This window comes from Phodopus roborovskii, unplaced genomic scaffold (genome assembly GCF_943737965.1).
Source record: "Phodopus roborovskii unplaced genomic scaffold, PHOROB, whole genome shotgun sequence".
Classification (NCBI taxonomy): Eukaryota; Metazoa; Chordata; class Mammalia; order Rodentia; family Cricetidae; genus Phodopus; species Phodopus roborovskii.
Genome location: NW_026126955.1, coordinates 111,969 through 133,911, shown reverse-complemented (window position 1 = coordinate 133,911; position 21,943 = coordinate 111,969). Strand labels below are relative to the sequence as shown.

At 46.1% G+C, this 21,943-nt stretch overlaps 1 protein-coding gene across 1 annotated transcript; it reads right to left on the bottom strand.

Moving 5' to 3' along the window:
- Positions 1 to 466: 466 nt before the first annotated feature.
- Positions 467 to 21,531, bottom strand: LOC127214691 (ubiquitin-like modifier-activating enzyme 1 Y). The gene is made up of 25 exons (XM_051174990.1): positions 21,440 to 21,531; positions 21,254 to 21,309; positions 21,002 to 21,170; positions 20,780 to 20,914; positions 20,164 to 20,270; positions 19,839 to 19,929; positions 19,188 to 19,320; positions 16,672 to 16,769; positions 16,431 to 16,577; positions 16,153 to 16,329; positions 15,961 to 16,065; positions 15,798 to 15,878; positions 15,296 to 15,451; positions 13,064 to 13,229; positions 12,675 to 12,871; positions 10,854 to 10,918; positions 10,462 to 10,657; positions 9,824 to 9,898; positions 9,529 to 9,718; positions 8,125 to 8,213; positions 1,735 to 1,827; positions 1,428 to 1,619; positions 1,020 to 1,121; positions 814 to 914; positions 467 to 646 (listed from the first exon to the last, which is right to left on the bottom strand). Exons 1-25 carry the CDS (start codon positions 21,521 to 21,523, stop codon positions 511 to 513), a joined length of 3,141 nt encoding a protein of 1,046 aa, XP_051030947.1. The 5' UTR covers positions 21,524 to 21,531; the 3' UTR covers positions 467 to 510.
- Positions 21,532 to 21,943: the final 412 nt, after the last annotated feature.

Here is a 21,943-nt window from a genome sequence, read left to right as displayed (position 1 = left end):
AGGATCCCAACCCACAGCAGCCGGAACTGGGGTCTGTGCTTCGTCTGAACATCACTATGACAGATGCGAGGCTGGAGAAAGAAAGGGCTGACCTCACTGTGGACAGGCAGCCACCACAGTGAGTTCTCCCCAAGCAGACACAACAAGGGGAAAGTCGGCATAACACAAGTGTATGACAGGAGTGGACGTTTCATCTTCGGTATTGTATTTGAATACTGGACACCGTGCATGCTGCTTCTGCGCTGCTGGACTTTTGTCCCTGTAACCTACTCATCTTAGATTAAGGCTTCCACTTCTTCACCGGGATTACAGCATTCCCACCCTTGACAGGAGAGGAAGACACACTGCTTATAGACTGAAAATTTTATTACTGTGAATTCCAGTGCCAAACCATGTGAAGAGCGGTATGAAAAATTCTAGAAACAAGCAAGTCTGGACTCAGGTGTCTTCACACCTTAGCAGGGTTCTGACACAGGCTAACAGAACTGAAAGACAAGAGTCAGTAAGAGGTCAGCGGATGATGTATCGTACATAGGGAACATCGACGTCCTCTCCACTCTCGTTGTTGCAGCACAGCTCAAACACAAGGGTCCTCACATGATGGCCCAGGTTTCGCTTTGACACACGGCTCACAATCCCTGTCATCCTGAAGCCAGGGAACACAGAGTTAAGAGGGAAGACAGCAAATATGAAGGGAAGGGAGGAGGCACATTACAGCGAAAGAAAGTGAACTGTGTGAGTAGCACACTCAGTGGGATGCCGAGAATCCCCCAGGAGGCTTCCACTCCCACCAGCCCAGAGAGGCTAACTCACGGCTGATCCAACCGTTCCTTGAGCTTGGGGGGTGGCATAAAGAAGGAATAGAGCATGGACACACCGTGGGACAGCATGGTGATCTCCAGCCTGTGCTTTGTCTGCAGGGGTTCAGACGGAAGGGGGTGGTGACTGTGAGATGGACAGTGCTAAAGCAAATGAACAACTCCCCACACACAGGGAGTTCCAGGAGGAAAGTTCCCTACCTTAAAGTAGTCTAGAAACTGCTTGAGGGTCATCTCCTTGCCGCCAGGTTGTAGTGCCTGTACGTCAAAGCGATCCCACAATGTCCACTCCTGATCATAGTACTGGAGGACAAGACAAGTGCTAAGAGAGGGGCTACCCCCACCCCAAATGTTCTTCTTAGCATGTATTAACCACAGCCCTTTTGTCAACAACACTCCTGTGGCCTGAACTGAGCATGATCAGTCAGTCAGCAGCTGGAATCTTTGCAACGAAAAGGACACCCACCACAAAGACCCAGCTGTCTCCTTCCCCCAACCTCAGCATTAAATGTTTGATTTAGTGAAGACAGACAGGACTCACAATGAACCCATGCTGCCAGCTCTTCTAAACGGCAACACCAACATTACCTATACTTTTTGGCACCATACCTGGTGACAGGTTGGAGCCAGGGGTGCCGAAAAGCTAAAGAAAGGCAAAGCCAAGTTGATAAAACTGTTTTTGTAAGACTCCAGTTGTTGGTGTCCCTGAACCACCTTGTACAGCTCCAAACACACAAGCCCGACTACAGCTGCTGTGGTGGTTGCAATGGTTGGGATGATCTTCCCTGCAATCAGCTTGCTCTGTAAGACAGACAGTGAAAACAGGGATTACTGAGTAAGAGGTGTTAGGGGCCTACCAAAGACCCAAAGGAAAACACCCTGGGCAAGGGTCAACGGTAGGTAAAACTCCTTTGACCTTATGCCGGTCTGCCGGGGAAATGCCGTAGTTTTCTGCCCGCAGGTTGGATGCTGCCACGATGAAATCCATGTGGAAGTTGCTGTCATCATCCTTGTTTTCAGTAGAGAACTAAGGTGAACATCTCTGCAGGACACAAATTTCTCCCCAGAACACCGGTGACTACATGATGTACTGAAGGCCTAAGGGCCTTTTTGTAATTATCATGAAATTGCTTTTTTAATAAGCCAAATGTAATTATGCCATTTCTCTCTCTCCTTTCCTCATTCAAATCACTCCCAAATCCTCTAAGCCCTGCTTCTTCTCTTGAAAAAGCATGGCTCCTTCCAGGTTACTTTTAAATAATACCCCTAAATATATAAACAGAGCTTGCTAAGTCTGTGATCATTACATGTGATCCATGACTGCAGGGCTGACAACTTTGTACACAATAAGCAATTAGAAGACTCGGGAGGAATACTTCTCCTGCTCTCAGACTCCCTTCTTTGCCTCTACTTTTTTGTCCCTGGGCTGGATTCCATGAGACACCTCCCTTCCTATTAGGCAACTCCCTGAGAACTCCCAGGCCACTCCTGCCCTGCCGGGAACCAGGTATAGTACTGTAGACCTTCCCCTTTCATTCTCTTCCTCGTGGGAGTCCAGTCGCCCACTATCATCTTCACAGCAGAATGGGTGAAGCAGGCTCCCCACCCCAGACCTCATCTCTTGTGGATCCCACAGAGCTTTTCCTCTTAACACACCTACACTTGTCACTTGTTTTCCTTTCTCTCTCTCCCTCTCCCACCCTCCCTCCCATGCTTACTCTCTTTCTCTCTCTCCCCTCCCCCTAATCCCCCTATCCCCCCCACCCCACTGTCTCTGTCTTGTGCTTATCTCAGCCCTATACTTCAGGATTCCCTGGATAATGCAGGACACTCTGGTCTGGAAAACATGTGGTGTAACTTAAACCACATCCTCATCTCTCTCTGAATTCTTCCAAGTCCAAACCCCCAATCTCCCTCAGCTCTACCGAACCAAATCTGCCAGTCTCATTCCTAGTTCTGCAGCAGATCACATGTGGCACCCTCTCCTGCCACTTCATCTCTGTTAAGATTCCACAGATCTTCCCTCCATAGTCTCCAACCTACTAGTTGCTTTGTTCAACCCTGCAATTCAGGAGGCACTCCCTGGGAACCCACAGGCATGCCCTGCCCAGCAGGGATCCAGGTAAGCTACTTCCACATCATCCCTTCCAAGTCAGCTCTTCCAAGGTCAGTGCCCCTTTCTCACCCCCAGCCCCCTAACAAAGGTAATAAGCAATGAGATTCTGGTGAAACACCTAACTTCCCTCCCTTTTGAGAAGCCCTCCCACCATCCCAAGCCTACTCCAATTCCTAGGTCTCAGGTCCCAACAGCAAGCAACACTATTTACCTGCAAACCCCAGTCCCCACACTTGTCAGTACCCCAGAGGATTTTCCTACAAGCAATGTGCAGCCACCATACCCTCCTAAATAGCAGAGCGAGAACAGACACCTAGGAAGTAATTGCTCATCCCAACAAGGACAAGAGCAGGTTTCAGCACCTAGAATTACAACCTCCCCACCAACAGATACCAAGATGTCATAAAACATTATCAACAACAGCAAGGGCACTATGTCTCCACAAGAGCCCAGCAACCCAAACACAGCGGTCCCAACACGGCTGAAACACAAGTAAAATACCATAAAGCAGCCTTGACAGATACGACAGCGGACCTTCAAGATAAAATTAGTAAATATCTCTTAAAGTAACCTCTGGAAACACAAACAGATCGTGGAAGGAAATGAACAAAACAGGCAAGGACCCAAAGGAGAAATAATCAATAGAGAAAACCCAAACTGAGGGAAATCTGGAGATGAAAAATCTGGGACCCTGAAGAGGAACTACAGAGGGAAGTTTCACTAACAGAGCACAGGAGACGCAAGAGAGAATCTCAGGGGTTGAAGATAACATAGAAGACATGGAAACTTTCTGTCAAAGACTACGCTAACTCTAAAAATCCACACCTGCCCTGAGGTATCCAGGAAATCAGGGACACCTAAGAATAATAGGATAGAGGTGTTGGAAAAATCAGAGGTCAAAGGCGCAGAAAGTGTTTCCAACAAAACAATAGGACAACATTGTTCTATCCTAAAGGAGATGCCTATAAAGGTACGACAACACACAACAAATACCAAAAAGACTCGACCAGAAAAACCAGAGTCCTCACACCACATAAAGCACTAAATATGAAGAACTGAGAAAGGATGTTAAAAAGCTGCAAGGGATAAAGGACAAGTGACGAAGCAGAATAATGGAATTGCAATCACCTTCTCAGAGAACAATTTGGGATGGACAGATGACAGACTATATATACTTGTAAGAGACTACACATGCCAGCCCAGATTAATGTACCCAGAAAAAGTTTCATTTACCATAGATGGAGAAAATAAGATACTCCCTATGGAAAACATATTTAAGCAACAGCTATCCAGAAATGCAGCCCTGCAAAAAGTGACAGGACAACTGCGACCTAAACAGTTTAACCACAACCATGAAAACGCAGGGAGTGAACATCCCGAGATCAGAAAATCATAGAAGGGAAGGAGAGAGGCACCGGTGGTGCCTGCTCACATGAAAGCATGCATGCATGCAGGCACATGCACACACACACACGCACACACAGGCACAGGCACAGACACACCCCATCACCTACCACCACCACCCACCGTTACCACCCACCTCTATCACCAATACCTCCCTCTGCCACCACCACCAAGACAAAATTTTACTGGTCATTGATATTGCTCAATACGTAGTCTCACATACTTAAATAGAAGACACACACACGCTAACAATGGACTTTGGGACGTGAAAACAGAATCCACCTCTCTCTTCCATGCAAGAAATGCCTGGGAAGTTTACACATCCCCTCAAGGTATTAAGATGTAGATAGATATTCCAAGCACATGGAACTGTGAAACAAGCTAGTGTAGCTATGTTAATGTCTGACAAAACAGACTTCACACTAAACTAATAGACGAGATGGAAGGACACTATGTTTGCATCAAAGGAAAAAGGAGCCAAACAAGAGGACATTTCAAGCCTAAATGTCTATGCCCCAAATACACTGGCACCCAACTTCATAAGAAACACTACCACTACTACAGCTGAGAGCACACACTGATCCATACAAACAGATAGTGGGAGACTTCTGTATCCCAGATTCAACAACAGACAAGCCATCCAGGAAAACAACAAAGAGAAAAATGGAGGCGCTGTGTTTATAAACAAAACAAAGGGGTCTAACAGATATATACTTACAAACATTAAATAAATATATAAAACATCTCTCCCAAACATAAAAGACCACACCTTCTTATCAGCACCCCATGGTGTGTGAAAAACTGATCATGTTACATGATCAACACAGAAATCCCAACAGGTACCAAACATGAAATCACACCAGATTAAAGCTGGAGGTCAACAATAGAAAACTTACAAACTCATGGAAAATGAACAACTCTCTACCGGAATGACAAAAGGGTCTAGACAGAAATTACAAATGAAACACTTCCTAGAACTGAATGGTCATGGATACACAACGTAGCCAATTTCAAGGGCACACTGAGGGTGGTACAAAGAGCAAAGTTAGTAGGCACTAAAGGCCTATGGATGAGAACCCAGAAATCTCCTATTAGCAACTTAACAGCACACACAAAAGCTCTAGAAAAAAAAAAAGAGGGAGTCACACCCAACAGGAGTAGACAGCAAGAAATAAACTTGGGACTGGAATCAATAAAAGAGAAAAAAAAACCAAACAAACAACACAATGAAACAACAGTACGTTCTTTAATAAAGTCAGTTCATATTAACAAACTTTTCACAAAAAAGATAAAGGATGAAAAGAAGACAACAGGCAGGAAATTCAAAGCATCTTAAGAAAGAACATACTTTTCTTTCTTTCTTCTTTTTAATTTTACTTTTTTACTCTTTCCAGACAAGGTTTCTCTGTGTAAGCCTGGCTGTCGTGGAACTTGCTTTGTAGACCAGGACGGCATCGATCTCACTGAGCTCATCCTTGGCCCTGCCTTCCAAGTGCTGGTAATAAAAGCATGCACCACCACTTCCTGGCTTAAAAACACGCTTTTAGGAACATGTGTGGTCCACCTAATTGGAAAACCTAAGCAAAAGGATAATTTTCTTCACACTTAACTTACCAAAGTTAAAACAAGAACAGACAATCTAGTTAAAAAGACTTATAATCTACAGTGGGAGAGAAATCATGATAGTCTCCCAACCAAAGAAAGGCCAGGTTCAGATAATTTTAGCATGTAATTCTATCAGGCATTCAAAGGATACTGAATGCCAATACCTGAAAAACTATTTAAAAGAGTAGATACAGAGCTCTACTGCAGAACTCACCTGTGAGACCGCAGCTACCCTGCTAACCAGACCACATACATGCCAAAGAAAGACCAAGTCCCCTTTTGAATGTGAATGAAAAATACTTAACAACCATGCAAATATACTCAATAAAACTGCAAACCTAAACCAAGAACACTTCAAAAAGACCATCCACCATGATCAGGTAGGCTCTATTCCAGAAGTGCAGGAATGTTCTATATACAAAAATTAATAAATGTGATTCTCCATATAAGAAAAATGAAGGGAGACTATGGGGAGACAGCTCAAAGTAAGGTGATGTAAAAAGGGTATATAAAAACCTAAAACTCATACTCACATCTACACACCTACACATATATACATTCATATGTGGATGTTCATATATACATGTGTGTACCTCTCTCTTTCCTCTCTCTCTCTCTCATTCTGTGTGTGTGTGTGTTATTTGCACTCTCTCCAGAGAAGATAAACACCAAGCTAACCACAGTTTATCTACAATTGCGTCCTGTCTGCAATATACTGTAGGGAAACTGTGGGACAAAGTTTGCGGGAGTAACCAACCAGTAACTGATTTGATTGTAAGGCCTACACCATGAGAAGGAACCCATACCAGACCATGCTTGGCTGTCTGATCAAGAACCTGAGACTAGCTAGGGACCCAGTGTGAAAGCACATACTGGTCTAAAAGCAAAGAAGGAAATCATGACCCCTAATCGACATGGATCAGCGTCTTATTCAACCAGCATCAGAGAGGCTTCCCTCTGTGACAGATGGGTTATAGACATCCACCCACGGCCAGACATTATGCAGAGGGTGGGAGACCTTGGAACACTTATCCCTAAATGGGATGGACCCATGAAGTTCCACTTCTCAGACCTCAGGACACCTTGAGGAAGAGGAGGCAGAAAGAGTGCAAGCCTCAGAGGCGTTGGCGAATCAAAACAAACAAGGCCCTCTAAGTCAACACAAGCAAAGTTCTTATGGTTTCCACATCAGTGTTTTTGATGGAATTCATGAATGTGCAAACATGTGGGTGGGTCTCTGACTCATGTCCCTTCTCATGAGCTAAATTTGCCTTCTGCTGGACAGTTTTTGTTTAATATTATTCTGCTATTAGTACACATGTACACACACACACACACGCACACGCACACACACTTAAAATAAATGATGTACAAGAGTAATGTCATTAGGTAAAGGCAATGAAGTGAACAGATATTTGTACCTTCCCAGAGAGGGAAAATCAGTTTTCTCCAACCGAGTGTTAACAACTACTTCAAGGCAGGTATAATGTTCAGGAGGAGTTGAACAGCACATAATGGACTAAACAGGTAGCATGTGTGTGAGTGCTTTTAATTCCTTGCAGTTTGGTGGGGTTTGTTGTTTTGGGGGTTTTGTTGTCGTACTGCATTTTTGCTTTTTGAGGATGAACTTAAAAGCTGGGTGGGGAAGGAGGGGTTGATGAACTGCAAAGGGAAGAATATGATCAAAATATATTTAAATGTAAAAGTTGTTTTGAACAGGAAAATGTCTCTTGGTGCCATCTCCGTTCGGGTCTTGTTTAGGAAGCCCTAGTGTATACTGTCACGTCAAGGTGACAGGCTCTCAAAGCAGCAGTTATCTTTATCCTCTGGATCTTATATTCCTTTCACCCGCCCCCTCCCCCTTCCTGAGTCTTAGGTGGGGCAGTTGTTTGGAGATGTATCCACTGAACATACTGAAAGGAACCATTGGTGGTTTGTGGAAATCAAGCCAAGTACTGGGCCCCTAAGCCATCTTAAAGAAGCTGCTAGTACCTCTTTACCTCACCAGCCTCATTCCTAACTGCACTCTGGGGATTGATTCTAAAATACCCACAGATGTAGCTCTCACCCTTCATCAAAGAAACTTCTCCATGAAACAGATGGACGCCACTCTAGGCCCCCAGCATTGACAAAGGCCTCTGTGCCCATCACACTAACCATCCTGTGAAACCCACCAAATACCTTCTCAAACTCAATGGGGTACATCTTGAATCCAACGAGTTTGTCTTGAGGAGGAAGTGAAGTCTTGAGTTCCTCCAGGTGGCTGTACTCTGAAAAGTGAAGGAACACCATTGAATCTGGTGAACCCGTAGCACTTGCCCAAGGTGAAATCAGGAGTGGAAGGGTGGTGTTCACTTAGGTGTTTGAAAAGGAGAGGCATGCCGGAAGTTGTGAGGGAAGACCAGAAGAGACAAGAGAAAACACTTTTCTTGTCCCCTGGAAAAGGAAACACATACATGGGGTTAAAAAATACAAACAAGTCCAGGAAGACTTGGAGAACCCCAGTAACAAAGATGAACACACACGCACGCACGCACACGCGCACACACACACACACACACACACACTCGAAAGGAGGTAGCATATCCATAAGAGATAAAGGACACAAGCAAAGAAATTATCCTTCAACAGATGAACACACCTACACACTACTAAGGTCAAAAGAGAGGAAATTGCAGGTGTCTATCAATGCATAGCCATGACACTGAGTAAGACAGATTTGCTACAGAAAAATCAGGCATAGTTACTCAACCTCTATGGCTCAACGAATAGGGTACAGCTGGTGGTCAAACAAAAGAAACAAAAAGCAGACAAAGGTTTTCAGGGCCAGTGAGGGGGTGGACGCCAGGAGAAGTTGTTCAACAGGCATTGTTGTTCAACAGGGTAAGATGAAGACAATGGATCTGGGGGGAAAAGGGATTCACCTAAGTTCACAGAATGAAATGACAAGCAATGCTATAGGGGAGAGAAGCACACATACTGCTAGTAAGAATGAGAGGATTCTGAAGAGGAAATCTCTGGCAAATAGTATATACAGAAAAGAACGCCGAGAGACAAACACTATGGAAGGGAAATCGAGAACTGTATCGGTGGGAGACTTGCACAAGAGAAGAGTCTCTTCAGAGATATCAGAGGAGGAGGAGATGGGAGTGCAGAAAGCCAGATGTGTCTCTAGCAGACACACAGAGGGCACTGGCACAGAGGAAAGTCTGAGACACATGCCCCGGTGGGAAAACAGAGGAGACCTGTCACCAGACAAAGCAGCAAAGGTATCAAGACACCAGAGGGCAGGGAGAAATCACAGTCTTGGTGTATGAAAGCCAATCAACAGAAACAAGAAGTAGACTTCTGTGAAGATACCACACAAGAGAAGGAATGGAACATTTCCATTAACCTATAGTGCAAAGAAATGAGATACAGAAATTCGCTTCAAGCATCCATCCTTAAGCACAGATGCAAAAGAAGGCAGCCTAGGTAAATCTCAGAAATACAGTAAAAGGCACGGCCTGTGGCAAACACCAGAGGGGAGGCTAAGGGGGAGAGGAGACAAATGGGATCCCTGAACTCATGGCAAAGCATTCTCACCAAATGTGGCACTGGTGCTCTTCAGTTCCTGCTCTGAAACATGGATCCTGACACCAGACTTGGGAGCAAACCTGGGGACCTGCAGAGTCTGCAGGAGTTTGGACGCAGCAGCGCGGTCCTGGGACCCTCCTAGCCCATATGTCTGGGCGAACAGGTTGGCAGCGGCCATCACGTAGTCCAGATGCAGGGGCTGAAGGAAAGGCATGGCAAAGAAAAGCGAGCTCAGCAACCTTACTGGGGAGGGGTAGAGACCCACTCCCCAGGCACCCACCTAGGAGACCCCAAAGACACTTACATTGTTTGTGTCAAAGGTGAGCGGGTGTGGGCAGCGCTTTGGCCCCGACCAGAAGAGTGCACCAGAGCTTGTCAGCTAAGAGAATGCAAAGTTAAGGACAGGGTTGGGAGAGAAGGAACTCTCCAGCAATCCTTGGGCCGAGAAGCATATGCTCACCACCCTTTGAGTGACACACACACACACACACACACACACACACACACACAGAGCGAGTTAAACTTATTGATTTATATGAGGTACTAAACTCATGCAATATGAATTTGTGCACATTAATTCTTCTTAAACTACCACTCGCCATTATTGCACTGATTTCACCGATATGGCGTATCAAGGCATTACACCCAACAAGACCCACTATCAAAGGCTCCTGGACTTGAACCCACAGCTTGCTGTATGCTTAACCATAGATGTCTCACTTGTCACCACAACCATCCTGAGCAATCTGACCTGCCTCAGCCCACAACAAGTGCAGGCAGAAAGGAACCTAAGCCCCTTCCTTGTGGGACGGCAAGAAGGGAAACACAAACGGGTGCGCATAAAGTACTTGTAGGACGCTTGCAAGCAGCTCTCCACGGGTCAGTAACCATCCAATTTCCAGGAAGCCCTTTGGCCAAATGGACCCATCACATCTGTGATACCTGGTCTGGAGGGAAGTTGTGCAGCAACTGCTGGATGTTGTCAGAATACTGGGTGTGCCAGTGCCGGTAGGCCCAAGTCACACAGTCAGCCCAAGTGTTTGGCCTCTGCAAGACTAGGGTACGCTGTACAGCCGCCAGTACTTCCAAAGTCTGGGTGCCAGACAGCTGCAGTGTGCGCTCCATGAACTTGGGATCTCTGTCCAACACATAGAGCTGGATTATTTCAGAGGCCTGGAAATAAGGTTTCTGGACAAGCCTCCTTTCTCCATGGAAAAGTCAGCCCTGACCACCTCCCACAGCAACCATTAACTCATCAAACAGCTCATCCACTTGCCTGAGGGACACAAGGCAGGATGCCTTACTTGGCTGGCAAGGCAGTGTCTGTTACTTACGTGAGGTACTGGTTAACGCTTTGTGCTGACTTCTTGAAGAGCCCGTCAAACTCATCCCGAGCCCACTACAGACAAGAGTAAACAAATGCCAGTCAACAAAGGTTCTGTACATATCCGTGAGGCTACCAGATAGTAGAGCTTGCTCTGGGTGGAGAGTACATTCAGGTTCTGAATTCTAACTAGTGCATTCAGGTTCTGAATTCTAACTGTCACACATACTACCTACCTAGTCTTATGACCCACAGCAAAGGAATAAACACCCCTGTACCCATCTCAGTTTACAGCCTCTCATGTAACTGTAGTAGCTGCACTCATCAAAGTGGATGAGCATACACCTACCGCATTACTGAGGACAGTGCCAACTGCAGACCCAGTGCTAAAGTCCTGCGATGTATATGACAAAACCGTATCCAGAACTAAATGCTTTACAAAATCTCTGGTAGATATTACTTCACTACTATGCACGACTTCAATGCACATTTTTTTTCACATGAGGAATCTCATCTACAGAACAGAGAGTGCTCCTAAAAAATGCACCGAACACATTCTGAAACCTTTTGTGCCTCTCTGCCTGCTGTGCAGACTCGGAGAACAATTCCATAACCTGTAGCAAAGAATACGGCACCGCAATACGGTTGAAGCTCTCCACAATGGATTTCCTCCTGATCTCCAACTCCTTAGCAAGTCCTTAATAGACTACACTACAAACCTATGAGCCAAGAGAAATCAAAACAGGTTTCTCCTTGAATTGAAAGAACAGAAGCAGGACTAGGCTTTGGGTCAACTTTCCATCCAAGGACATCAGAAATTATATACTTGATTGTACAGGCAGAAGCCACACTGACAAACCAGCTAGCTGCTTAACATATCTGAGTAGGATTTAATCAAGCCAAAAATGCACTCATTATTACAGGTGAAAATGAAATCAGTAGACGATATTAGCTGCTTCTTCTTTTTTCTTTTTTGCAAGCACTGTTTACATAGATCATTCTCACTGTTCAGACACAGGTTTAATGATGCTCTCTTAACGCCTTCTAAAATAAAAAAAGCTCAAGGCTCTTCAATTGTATCCTTTTCACACAATATTTTTGTCCTGTGCCAACACCTCCCAGAAACTCCTGAACTCCCTACCCACTTAACTCATGTTCTCTCTCTCTCTCTCTCTCCTGTCCCTCTACTCCCCACCCCTCTCTCAAGAAAGCACAATAAATGTGAAGTCATAACAAAGAGAGGAAGAAGCAAAGCCCATTAGCAAGACAAGAAATACCAAAAGTATCCAAGAAAAACAGCATGTCCATTCAGCCATCTCCTCCTAGGCAGAGACCTTCCCTAGAATGTGGTCGGTATACACCATAACATTCAAGTCTAGACAACACATTTTCCCTTTATGAGCAGGTATCCTATCTTGACTGGGGGGTGCGTTTGGTGGTGGTGCGGGCTGTGTGAGGGCTTCCCCTACTTTGTGCTGGGGTTTTGCTGGTTTGAACTTGTGCAATCTTGTGAGTGTTGTTACCAGAAGTGAACAAGGACCTCAAAAGAACCATGTCTGCTAGTTACAACAGGGTGGACATTCGTAAGGTCTCAGACACTCTGACAGCACACTCAAGATGTGAGCGAATGTGAAGTTCTTTTCAGAAGAAAGGAGTCGCTGGTAGGTACTCTGGGTGTTGGTATAGTCAAGGCACGTGTTCTGGACACACCACACAGCACACAGCACACAGCACAGAGCAAACGGGAATTTGGAGGCTGGGAAGGGCAGAGGCTTGGTGACCTGTTGACTAACCAACCCTTCTGCCTCCCATTCCTCCCAAGGTTGATCACCTGCAGTGTGTGCTCAATGGCATTGGGGAAGTTCTTCAGTGTGCAGATGGGGATGGATTTCTCAGGTGGGTCCTGGCTAGAGCTGTAGGATTCTGTCAAGAAGGGAACAACCACCTGCACGTTGCCCTTGGTGCCCACTGTGCCTGACTCCAGCAGAGGCTTATGGTAGTACACACAACGGCGGTCCATGTATAAACCTTCAGGGAGACGGATGGGGGGGGGGATTGGCAGGTGAGCAGCAGGAATGTTAGAGTAAACACAGGAACACAAGAACATCATAAAACACACAAGCACATGTGTGCTCACTCACACAGACACACACACACACACACACACACACACACACACACACACCCCTACCTCTTGTCTTCACTTGACTCCATACTTACGAGCATCCAAATTGTCCAGAGCATTGGCCACACCATCCAGGTTCTGGAAGAAGTCATCATCGTAGATGTGTTCTGTCTCTGGGCCCACTCGATTCTGGTGGCTCAACACCCTGATGTGTGGATTTATGTTACGCACCGCAGCAGCAGCAGTCTCAGATTTTAATTTCTGTGTAGAAATATGGAGAACACAGCTGTTTCCCGTGCACTGACACACAACAACTCCATCGAGAGATCTGGGGAGACATCTATCTCATGAAGAGCAAAACAAGGCTCAATGAGAAGCAGGCTCCAATTATGTAAATACCACCTGTGGGGGGAGGGGGGATACTGTAAAGGAGGTTAGGGACCAAAGAATGCTCTTTTATGACAGCACTAAGTATTCCTATTATCCACAGGAGTGAGTCTCTGTTTTCTTGTGCTTTAAGAATTATAAAAGAAATTTGGATACAGGCTATTTTGAGTCTCCTGAAGTTGGTATTTTCTTAGATCATAAATGAGTGAGTGAGTGAGTGAGTGTGTGTGTGTGTGTACGTGGGTATGTTGCTGGTGGTGTTTATATTTTAGTGTGTAAGCACATTCAAATTCTAAAGGTGAGTAGAAAGAAAAACTGAAAGAAGAAACAAGGGGTCAGAATGGCCTAACACCTACTGGTTTTTCAGTTAACTACATCCAGAATAACCTAACTAAAACCACAGACAAGAAGGTTCTTTGAAAGTCTGAGTCACATACCACTGCTCAAAATCCTCCTCTGGTCCCACTTCATTTACGGTATAAACCGATTGTGACCTCATCTGCCTGGACTCTCTATTCTTTAACATCACACAGCCCCATTCATACCTCTTTCAGGCTTCCACTACTTTTTTGCGTGGTTACGTGTTCGTCCACATACCCCTTTCATTCCTGGAATGCCAATTTCCCTGGGGGGGGAAGTCTTCATAAGCCCTGAAAACCAGCCCCCTCTGACATTCCCAATTGTTACTTCTCTTACACATTTGACATTCTAATATTAACCATAGTCCCCATCCATGTACTCACTCACTACAACAGTAGTCAAACATGTGCTAAGAACATTCTTCAAACGACGAGCTTTGGGCACCATGTTAGAACTTCAAGCAGACTATTTAAAGCATGAGTCCATTTAGCACAGGATGTCAAGATAAATAGGAAGCATTTATCATGAATAATGTTTCTAACACACAATTTCCCTGAGGAGTCACACCACATCAGATTTTTACAAATCTGTGTATTTGTAAAATTCGTGTACATACTACCTGACAACAGATGTAGTTTTATGTCCATGGCATTCCTAAAGTCCTAAATCCGTTTTCTATTACTTTAAAGACTATGAAGGGGATCTACAAACATAGAACATTATTCATCTCCTGAGGTTATTATTTTTTAAGTTCTATTTTGCTGTACATTCGGTACCTGTGCCATGCCAGGCTAGCTTTTGCTTACTGTGTTTGTCCTGTGGTCCAGGCTGGTCATAACCTCAGAGGTATCGGTCTCCCCATGATGGAAGTCTACCTAGAGGCAAGTGCCACAAAGCCTGCCCTGTCTGACCTTATCATTTACATACGTATGTATGTCATCACAACCCAATCATCTCTGGAAAATTCCTTCACAGAACTAGGAAAGACATCCCACAAGTATGGAAGAAATTTCTCCTTTCCACTGATGGAGCAATCTGGGTAAGGAAAGACAAATAGTATCTAAGATCATTTAAGATATTACTGGGTTTGCAGAGTCGGTACACGTGTTACAGGAAGAGGACATCAAGAGGCTTCAGGAAACTGCTCCCTTGTACCGTATTAGAGAAGGACAGGAACATTTCTCTTGTTGCTGCACTACACCCATTACATGGGGCCAGGAACATTTCTTTTGTTACCTTCTGTTTTCTAAATCCAGGGTCTAGAATGCACAGTGTAAAATGAAGCTAGGGAGAAGCGCATTATGAGCAGCGAGTCAAGGGAACACCGACCTTTAGACAATTCCCAGGTATGCTTGTATTACCCCATCTCCCAAGGTCACATCTGAAATAAACAGGCATCAATCTTGAGATTGCTAAGAGGGAAAACCAGGCCAATGAAACAATGTGACAGGTAATAACGTCTACTGATCTCACACCTGAATGACTGAAATGTAGGAACGAATGTAGGACACAGAAAGCTGAAACATAAAGGTCATTAGGTTAGTACCAAAGCAAAGAGAAAGCCACCTCATGGTACTCACTGTGACATCCCAGGGTCGGAAGAGAAACTGTCGGTTCAGATTTGATTTATCAATGGTGTCCATGTCTGTAACTGTGATTTCTCCATCTTCCCCACAGCCAAGGCCAATCATGGCAAAGTTCTTGAGCAGCTCACAGCCAATGGCACCCGCACCTACCTGGAAGTAGGCACACAGTCTAATCAGTAACAGTGAGTGCCCACGTGAAAGCACACGTAACACCACGTAACACCACAAAGTCACAGGGCTGGAAAATCCTATGGGTAACTGAGGGAGGAGGAAACAAAGGAAAAACAGAGATGCACAGGCATATCCTCAACATGGTGATGTGACCAGGATACCAAAACCAAAAGACCCCTCCCTCCTCAAAAGGATGTGGGAGAGAGGGGGAGAGAGTGCGTGGGGATAGGGAGAGAGACGGGGGGTTTGAGAGTGTCAGAGAGGGAACAACAGTAAGAGAGACAGAAACAGAGAGAGGGAGAGAGAATCCATTAGTGTCAATCACCAGGAAGTACTTCTGCTTGCCAAGCTTCTCTTGGAAGTCAGATCCAAATACAGCCACTTGCCCATCATAACGGTTCTGGCGCTAGATTTACGAGAACAAAGGCAGGTTAGACAGAGGCTCCCCTCAAGACGTTCCCAAAGTCCCACTGTTCCCACTGACCTACCGGCAGGCACTTATCTTCCATGAAAGCCACTTTGTGCTCAGGGAGACATTCAAGGGCATCAAAGTACAGCCACTGCTTAACGGGCATGAACTTCCCAGAACAAGCCTGGGAAAAGAGCCTTGTCAGCAGCCACTGCAACTAAGGGGCAGAGATGGTTTCAGCAAGGCACAGCACCTTCCCACTCCTGCTGACCTTCATGACCTCCAGGGCAGCCAAACCACCAATGAAGGCATTCACGGGTGCCAGATCCCCAGCAGCCACATGTGCCAGCTTCCGCATGAGGTCTATGTCCAAGCAATCCTGCTGAACTGTTGGCGATGCTCGAGCGTTCACAGCTTGTGCTAAGGTCACCATTTCTGCTGCATCCTCCTGGTTGGATACAAGGAACCAAGAGAGTATCTATCATACCCTACTGCAGGGAGACTAGGCACTACACGCCACGGTGTCTGGCTGGCTTTCTACACATTTACCTCATTATGGGGCCGAGGAAGCCTGCCATGTTCAGTAGAGAAATGATGCAGGGCCTGGAAACCAATGTGCAGCTGAGCAGGGTGACGACACTTAGCAAAATCTGCTACCACAAAATCTGGTTCTGTCAAGGAGGCGAGTAGTGGTTTCTGTGGAAAATGGATCATCAAGACCAGATGTGAACCACCTAGGAATCCCCAAAACATGAGTTCATCTACCCACAACCCTTCCCCACCTACTCACAAAGCTGATCTTCTGAGATACTTTCACTTGACTGACAATGCCTCCGTGGATGTAGTCAGAGAAACCAGATGTGTCACAGATGCTAAAGGTGCAGGGACCTGAAAGATGAAAAAGATGGAGAAGACTGCCAGCCCATGCAGTGCCTCAGCCACTCTCCAAAGATCAATGCACCAACTAATCCAAAGCACAAAAACCTGACACTACAGGCCTAACACCTTAGTTGTATGTTTTATACAGCAAGCTTTACTCAGAGGAGTGGGGGAGGGACAGGGAAGGTTGGGGGGGAAAACCAGGGCAACAACGAAGCCAAGCAAAAACCACGCCCACCAAAGGCATTGGAGTATACAACTCTCATCCCAGAATGCCAGAAGTCAACTCAGGAGGATTCAGAGTTCAAAGGCAGCTCCCCAAAGCAAGCAGAGTGATCTCAATCTCACTTCTCTGGCCTCAGACTCTGGGTGCTGACACATCTTGTTTCTGTTGCAACACAGAGGGGGAAAAAAAACATGGGAGGGAACAGTATTCCCCTTCTGACCAACAATTTGACTCAATGATTCCAAGTGCTCCCTGCTTTCCCAGAAGACAGGATTCTGGTTTAGATGCAGAAACTACAATGGAAGCTCCATGTGTCTGTACCAAGGCATCCCAACACACACACACAGAAATAGGTAAGCACACAAACATACACTGACACACATATACAGACACACACCACACAGACACAACCACACAGCCCCAGACAGACACACACAGAGACATAGACATCGAAAGTCACACACATACACACTACCGTAGCTTACAGACAGAAACACACACTTCGACACCACACACACACACACACACATAGGTAAGCACACGCACACTGACACACGTATACAAACACATACCAGAGACACCACATACACAACCACACAGCCCCAGAGAGACACACAGAGACATAGACACAGAAAGTCACACATAGACACACTACCGTACCTGACAGACAGAAACACAACCATCGACACCACACACACACGCGTGCGCACGCACACACACACACACACGTCAGTAAATACAAAACAAGAGTAAAAAAGAAATCCAGTTGTCTCCATTTTCCAAAAGTTATGCTTAGAGATGCAAGCCATAGCATGTGTGTTATCCAACACTGGTTCTGGGAATCAAACTAGGTACTTGTGACCTACTTGGTGTATTAATGTCCACTACTGTGTTACTCCTACTTAGTGAGTGACAAGAAGAAAAAAAAAACAAAACCAAAAACCTGTCCATGTTCACACAAAAGCAATTGTCAATGTCTGTTGCTTGATTTGGAGACTAGTGTTTCTATAGCGCAGGCTGGCTCTTATTCTGTAGCTAAGGATGAGCTTGAATACCTAATCCTCCTGCATCTACCTCCTGAGAGCCAGGTTTCCCTTTGTGACAAACAGTTTCTATTCACAGAGCCCAGGACCACTGGAAGGCTACATACAACTTTTAGACAGCCTTCAGTCCTGTCTCATCGATGACTGATCATATAGGTCCCAGCCTGTGCAGAAATCATGCCAGAAAATATGGGACCTCCTTGAGTGTTTAGTAATCCCACTCACCCAAGTCTGGGCCACAGAAAGGAGTTGAGTCCCAAGGTTAACTTGTTAAATCTTTTAGGGATGAAGCTCAGCATGCCAGTGCAATGAAAGCCAGCATCAAATATATAACACAAATACCTTGCATGTAACAAATAGTACCACACATCATCATGCTACTTTGACGGCATTTGAGGTCACAGGCCTCTCCTACTTTTCTTAATTTAAGGGACATTATCTTCACAGGAGCTGTGTTAGTTTCACGCCTTTGTGGGGATCCACTCTATTGGCCAACTGCATACCCTAGCCGTTTTAAAGAACTGTAGGTGATTCTCCTCAACTCCATCACCACCTTATGACCTCCAGTTACTTTCTCAGAGAAGCAGGTAGGATGGCTGAGGTGACCCCATCAGGATCATCTGCCCCTCCCACCTCCCCGGTGCTAGGGTTTCCCTACAGTACCATAGGTACTGCCGTGTCCTACCATGAAACAGCATTTTACAAGGCTGTGTCTAAATCCAAATCCTGTCATGAGGAGTATAGAACAAGCACTCTTTGACAACTGAGCCATCCTTCCAGGCCCTAGTGTATCAGAACCTAGTTTACCGGCCTTATGTACTAGGAAGGATTTGCCTAAGCTACATCCCAGAAAATCAAAAGGGAGTAAACCCAAGAATGATTGGGCTGTCTGACAAACAGCAGTGCAACAATGGGGGAGGGCTGTGGCGGGGTGGCACAAGTTAAAGGCAGTGTTTCACCAGGTGGCACATGGCTTCAATCGCAGCACTCTGGGGGCAGGCAGAGGTAAGTCAATGCTGAGTCTGAGATAAGCCCAGTGTACCTGGCAAGCTCTACAGTGGATCTCCTGGCTTCGGAGACAGCCCATATCACAGAGAGCCACTTTTCCCTTTGTTCTGTACTACCACTTCTCAACCTCCTTCCCTGGGCTTGCCATACCCAGAACTTTGATCTCTATGGGACCGATGCCATTGAGTTCACTCATGCCCTGAACTTCTGTGAAACAGACAAAGTCACCACTCTCAAATCCGTGATGGGATTCCTCCAAGCAGGTGACGACCCCCGGACTCTCCTGATTCGGAAAGAAAAGTAAGAGTTAAGCAGCATGCTCCTAGTCACAACTCTAAGGACGCAAAGGCAGCAAGGTCACCCTCTAGTCAAGGCTAGCCTCAGCTACATTACTGAGAATGTCTCAAACAAAAACACAAACAAAACAACAAAAACAAAGCAAACAGCAAGCAGGATTTGCAGGCTAGGGCATGCTGACAGCAAGTAAGGTCAACTAGTGGCTAACAGTATTACCTGGGTGGCAGGCTACTCAACTGTTTTAGTGACAGGCCCCTAGTTCAACAGTCAGGAGGGGGGTGGGGGTGGGGGGTTGAAGGGGGGGAGGGCTGGGTGGGGAGGGGCTGGGGTGCGGAAAGAATGATGAAATGAGAGGGACAGGAAAAGGAAACGTCAAGAAAAGAAAGAAAGGGAGGAGAGGGGAGAGAAAACGGAAGGCGTGCAGAAAATAGGAAAAGCAGAGAAAAGAAAGGACAATTACCACCCAGTTCCGCATTAGAACCTATGGGGCTGGCGTCCTTTTACCTTGGTGATCATGGAAACCATGGCACTGAGTGGCTGTTCCCCATTTGAATCAGTGAGAATCATTTCCTCTCCAAAATCACAGAACAGTTGTCTAGGGAGGGAGGCAACAGGAGAGGAGCTTTGGACTAAGCACAGGGCCTTCCAGCTCTCAAGGTACTGGAGCAGATCAGATGATGCTCATACCGCACAGGAAAAGCAAAGCAAAGCAAAACAAAGCAAAAGCTTAATGCAGATGTGTTTGGTGGAGGAGGACCTGAAGGCTTGGGAAGACACCCCGCCCGCCCACATCCAGTGGAAGTCAGACAAGGAAGAGGCAAGAACTCACCCAACTAGGCCCCGAGTGTCTGCCACCACCAGCTTGATTCCACGGCTATGACAGAACTCACCCACCTGCAGCTGATATTCTAAAGCAGTATTGGTAAGAACCACCACCTGTAAAGACCAACAGGCTCAGGCTTGGGGTGGAGGGAGAGAATGAAACATAAAAGCTGACAAGGTTGAAGGAGAAGGGGGAAGAAAACAACACCCACGCTTGTCGGGCTCAGCCTTCTCCATGTGAACACACAAGTCTCAAGGGTGACACACTCAAGGGACAGAGAAAAGCTTTAAAAAACACACTCCCAAACACAACAAATATAATAGTAGTGCTGCACGTACGAGGTCTGAGCTGGCTAAGTTAATTTACCTACAGCCAGGGTATACACAGCGACAGTTGACAACCCAGTCAGCCTGAGTTTCCTCTCATTACACCTGCTTGTGCAAGGCTTGAGAATTACACATGCAGGTGCTTTGTTTCAGAGCCCTTGTACAAGCGAATCTGCCCCTCTGGGGAGCTCTAACTACTGCCTTCACCTCCTAGTTTCCCAGCACAAAGTCTGACACACCGAGGCCGCCCAAATGACAACAAAGCTGAAAGAAAAAGGCAGGAAGATTGGGGATACCTGAAAACCACTCAGGAAGTCCTCGACTAGGGCTCCAGTGTAGGTATGCACAGGCACGTAACTGTTGAGTTCCGCAAGGCGAGCTTGGGATATCTCAGCTCGGTTTTTGCCAATATCTTCCTCACGCAGGTAGAACTACAGAAAGGATGGAGGATGACAGTGCTGAAAACACAGGCAGTGCACAAGCTGGGTCCTAGACAAGGAGAAGCCAAAACGAGATACCTGGGAAGAAAGATCAGCCCACTGGGCAGTGCCCTGGTCATGGAGAGTGACAGCCTTGACCCCACCAAGGATGATATTCTTGGCAATTTCCACACCCAGACCTCGCAGGCCTGATATCAGTACACTGGAATTCTGGAGGTGCTTCATTGCCTCATGACCTAGTACATACCTGTCGGCAAAGAACTCCACGTTAGGGCCTGACCCACCCTGTCTCCTTCCACTCTGCATCTCCTGCCCTAGGATACTACTCACAGCTGACGAGAGTAGAGGCTTTCATCGATGTCCATGTCCTTGTCTTCTGACGTTCCCTAAAAATCAACACGGAGTTCCAGGAGAGATAAGGGTAATGGGGGCTGGCCATGTGAAAAAAATATGAGGTACTTTACCACCCTCCACCTATTGTTTCCATCCTGAAAGCCTGTAAAGTCAGATACTCACTTTGGTTGACCCAGGGGGTGTAGGAGACGAGTAAGAATCCACCTCCGTGTCCGGTCCAGACACTCTGCGTTTCTTGGACAACATCGAGCTGGCTATCTGAAGGTAAAGGGGTTATCAGCAATGAGGCACACGTGCGCAGGAAGTTTATGCTGGCAACACAGGGAGAAATTAAGTTGCTACTACTCTCCTTTTCTGACAGAGGAGAAAGACAGGATGGATCCTGACAAAGTAAGGCAGCTTAAGGGCTCAATGGGGAAACCAAACTCTTGAGAGGCACAGGAAAGATCCAGTAGTTGACACTAACTGGATCCTAAAGTTTTTAGTGTAACTAAAAACAAGTTCTATGTATTTTGAAGTCTGCTTTTGAAGCCACCCAAGGAAAGTTCTTGAGGCAAGATAGGAATTGTGCAGGCTCTGACTGAATCTGGGCTGGAACATGAAAAGTGTGGCTGGACTGCGTATTTCAAGAGTTCCTTTCACATATGTGATCCTTTGAGTTTCATG

Coding starts and splice junctions, on each gene's coding strand:
- LOC127214691 (XM_051174990.1), bottom strand. CDS start 21,523: ATGTTGTCCAAGAAACGCAGAGTGTCTGGACCGGACACGGAGGTGGAT. Junction 21,171..21,253: donor AGCCTCTACTCTCGTCAGCT/GTGAGTAGTATC, acceptor CTTTGCCGACAG/GTATGTACTAGGTCATGAGG. Junction 1,828..8,124: donor ACCCCATTGAGTTTGAGAAG/GTATTTGGTGGG, acceptor ACTGAAAACAAG/GATGATGACAGCAACTTCCA.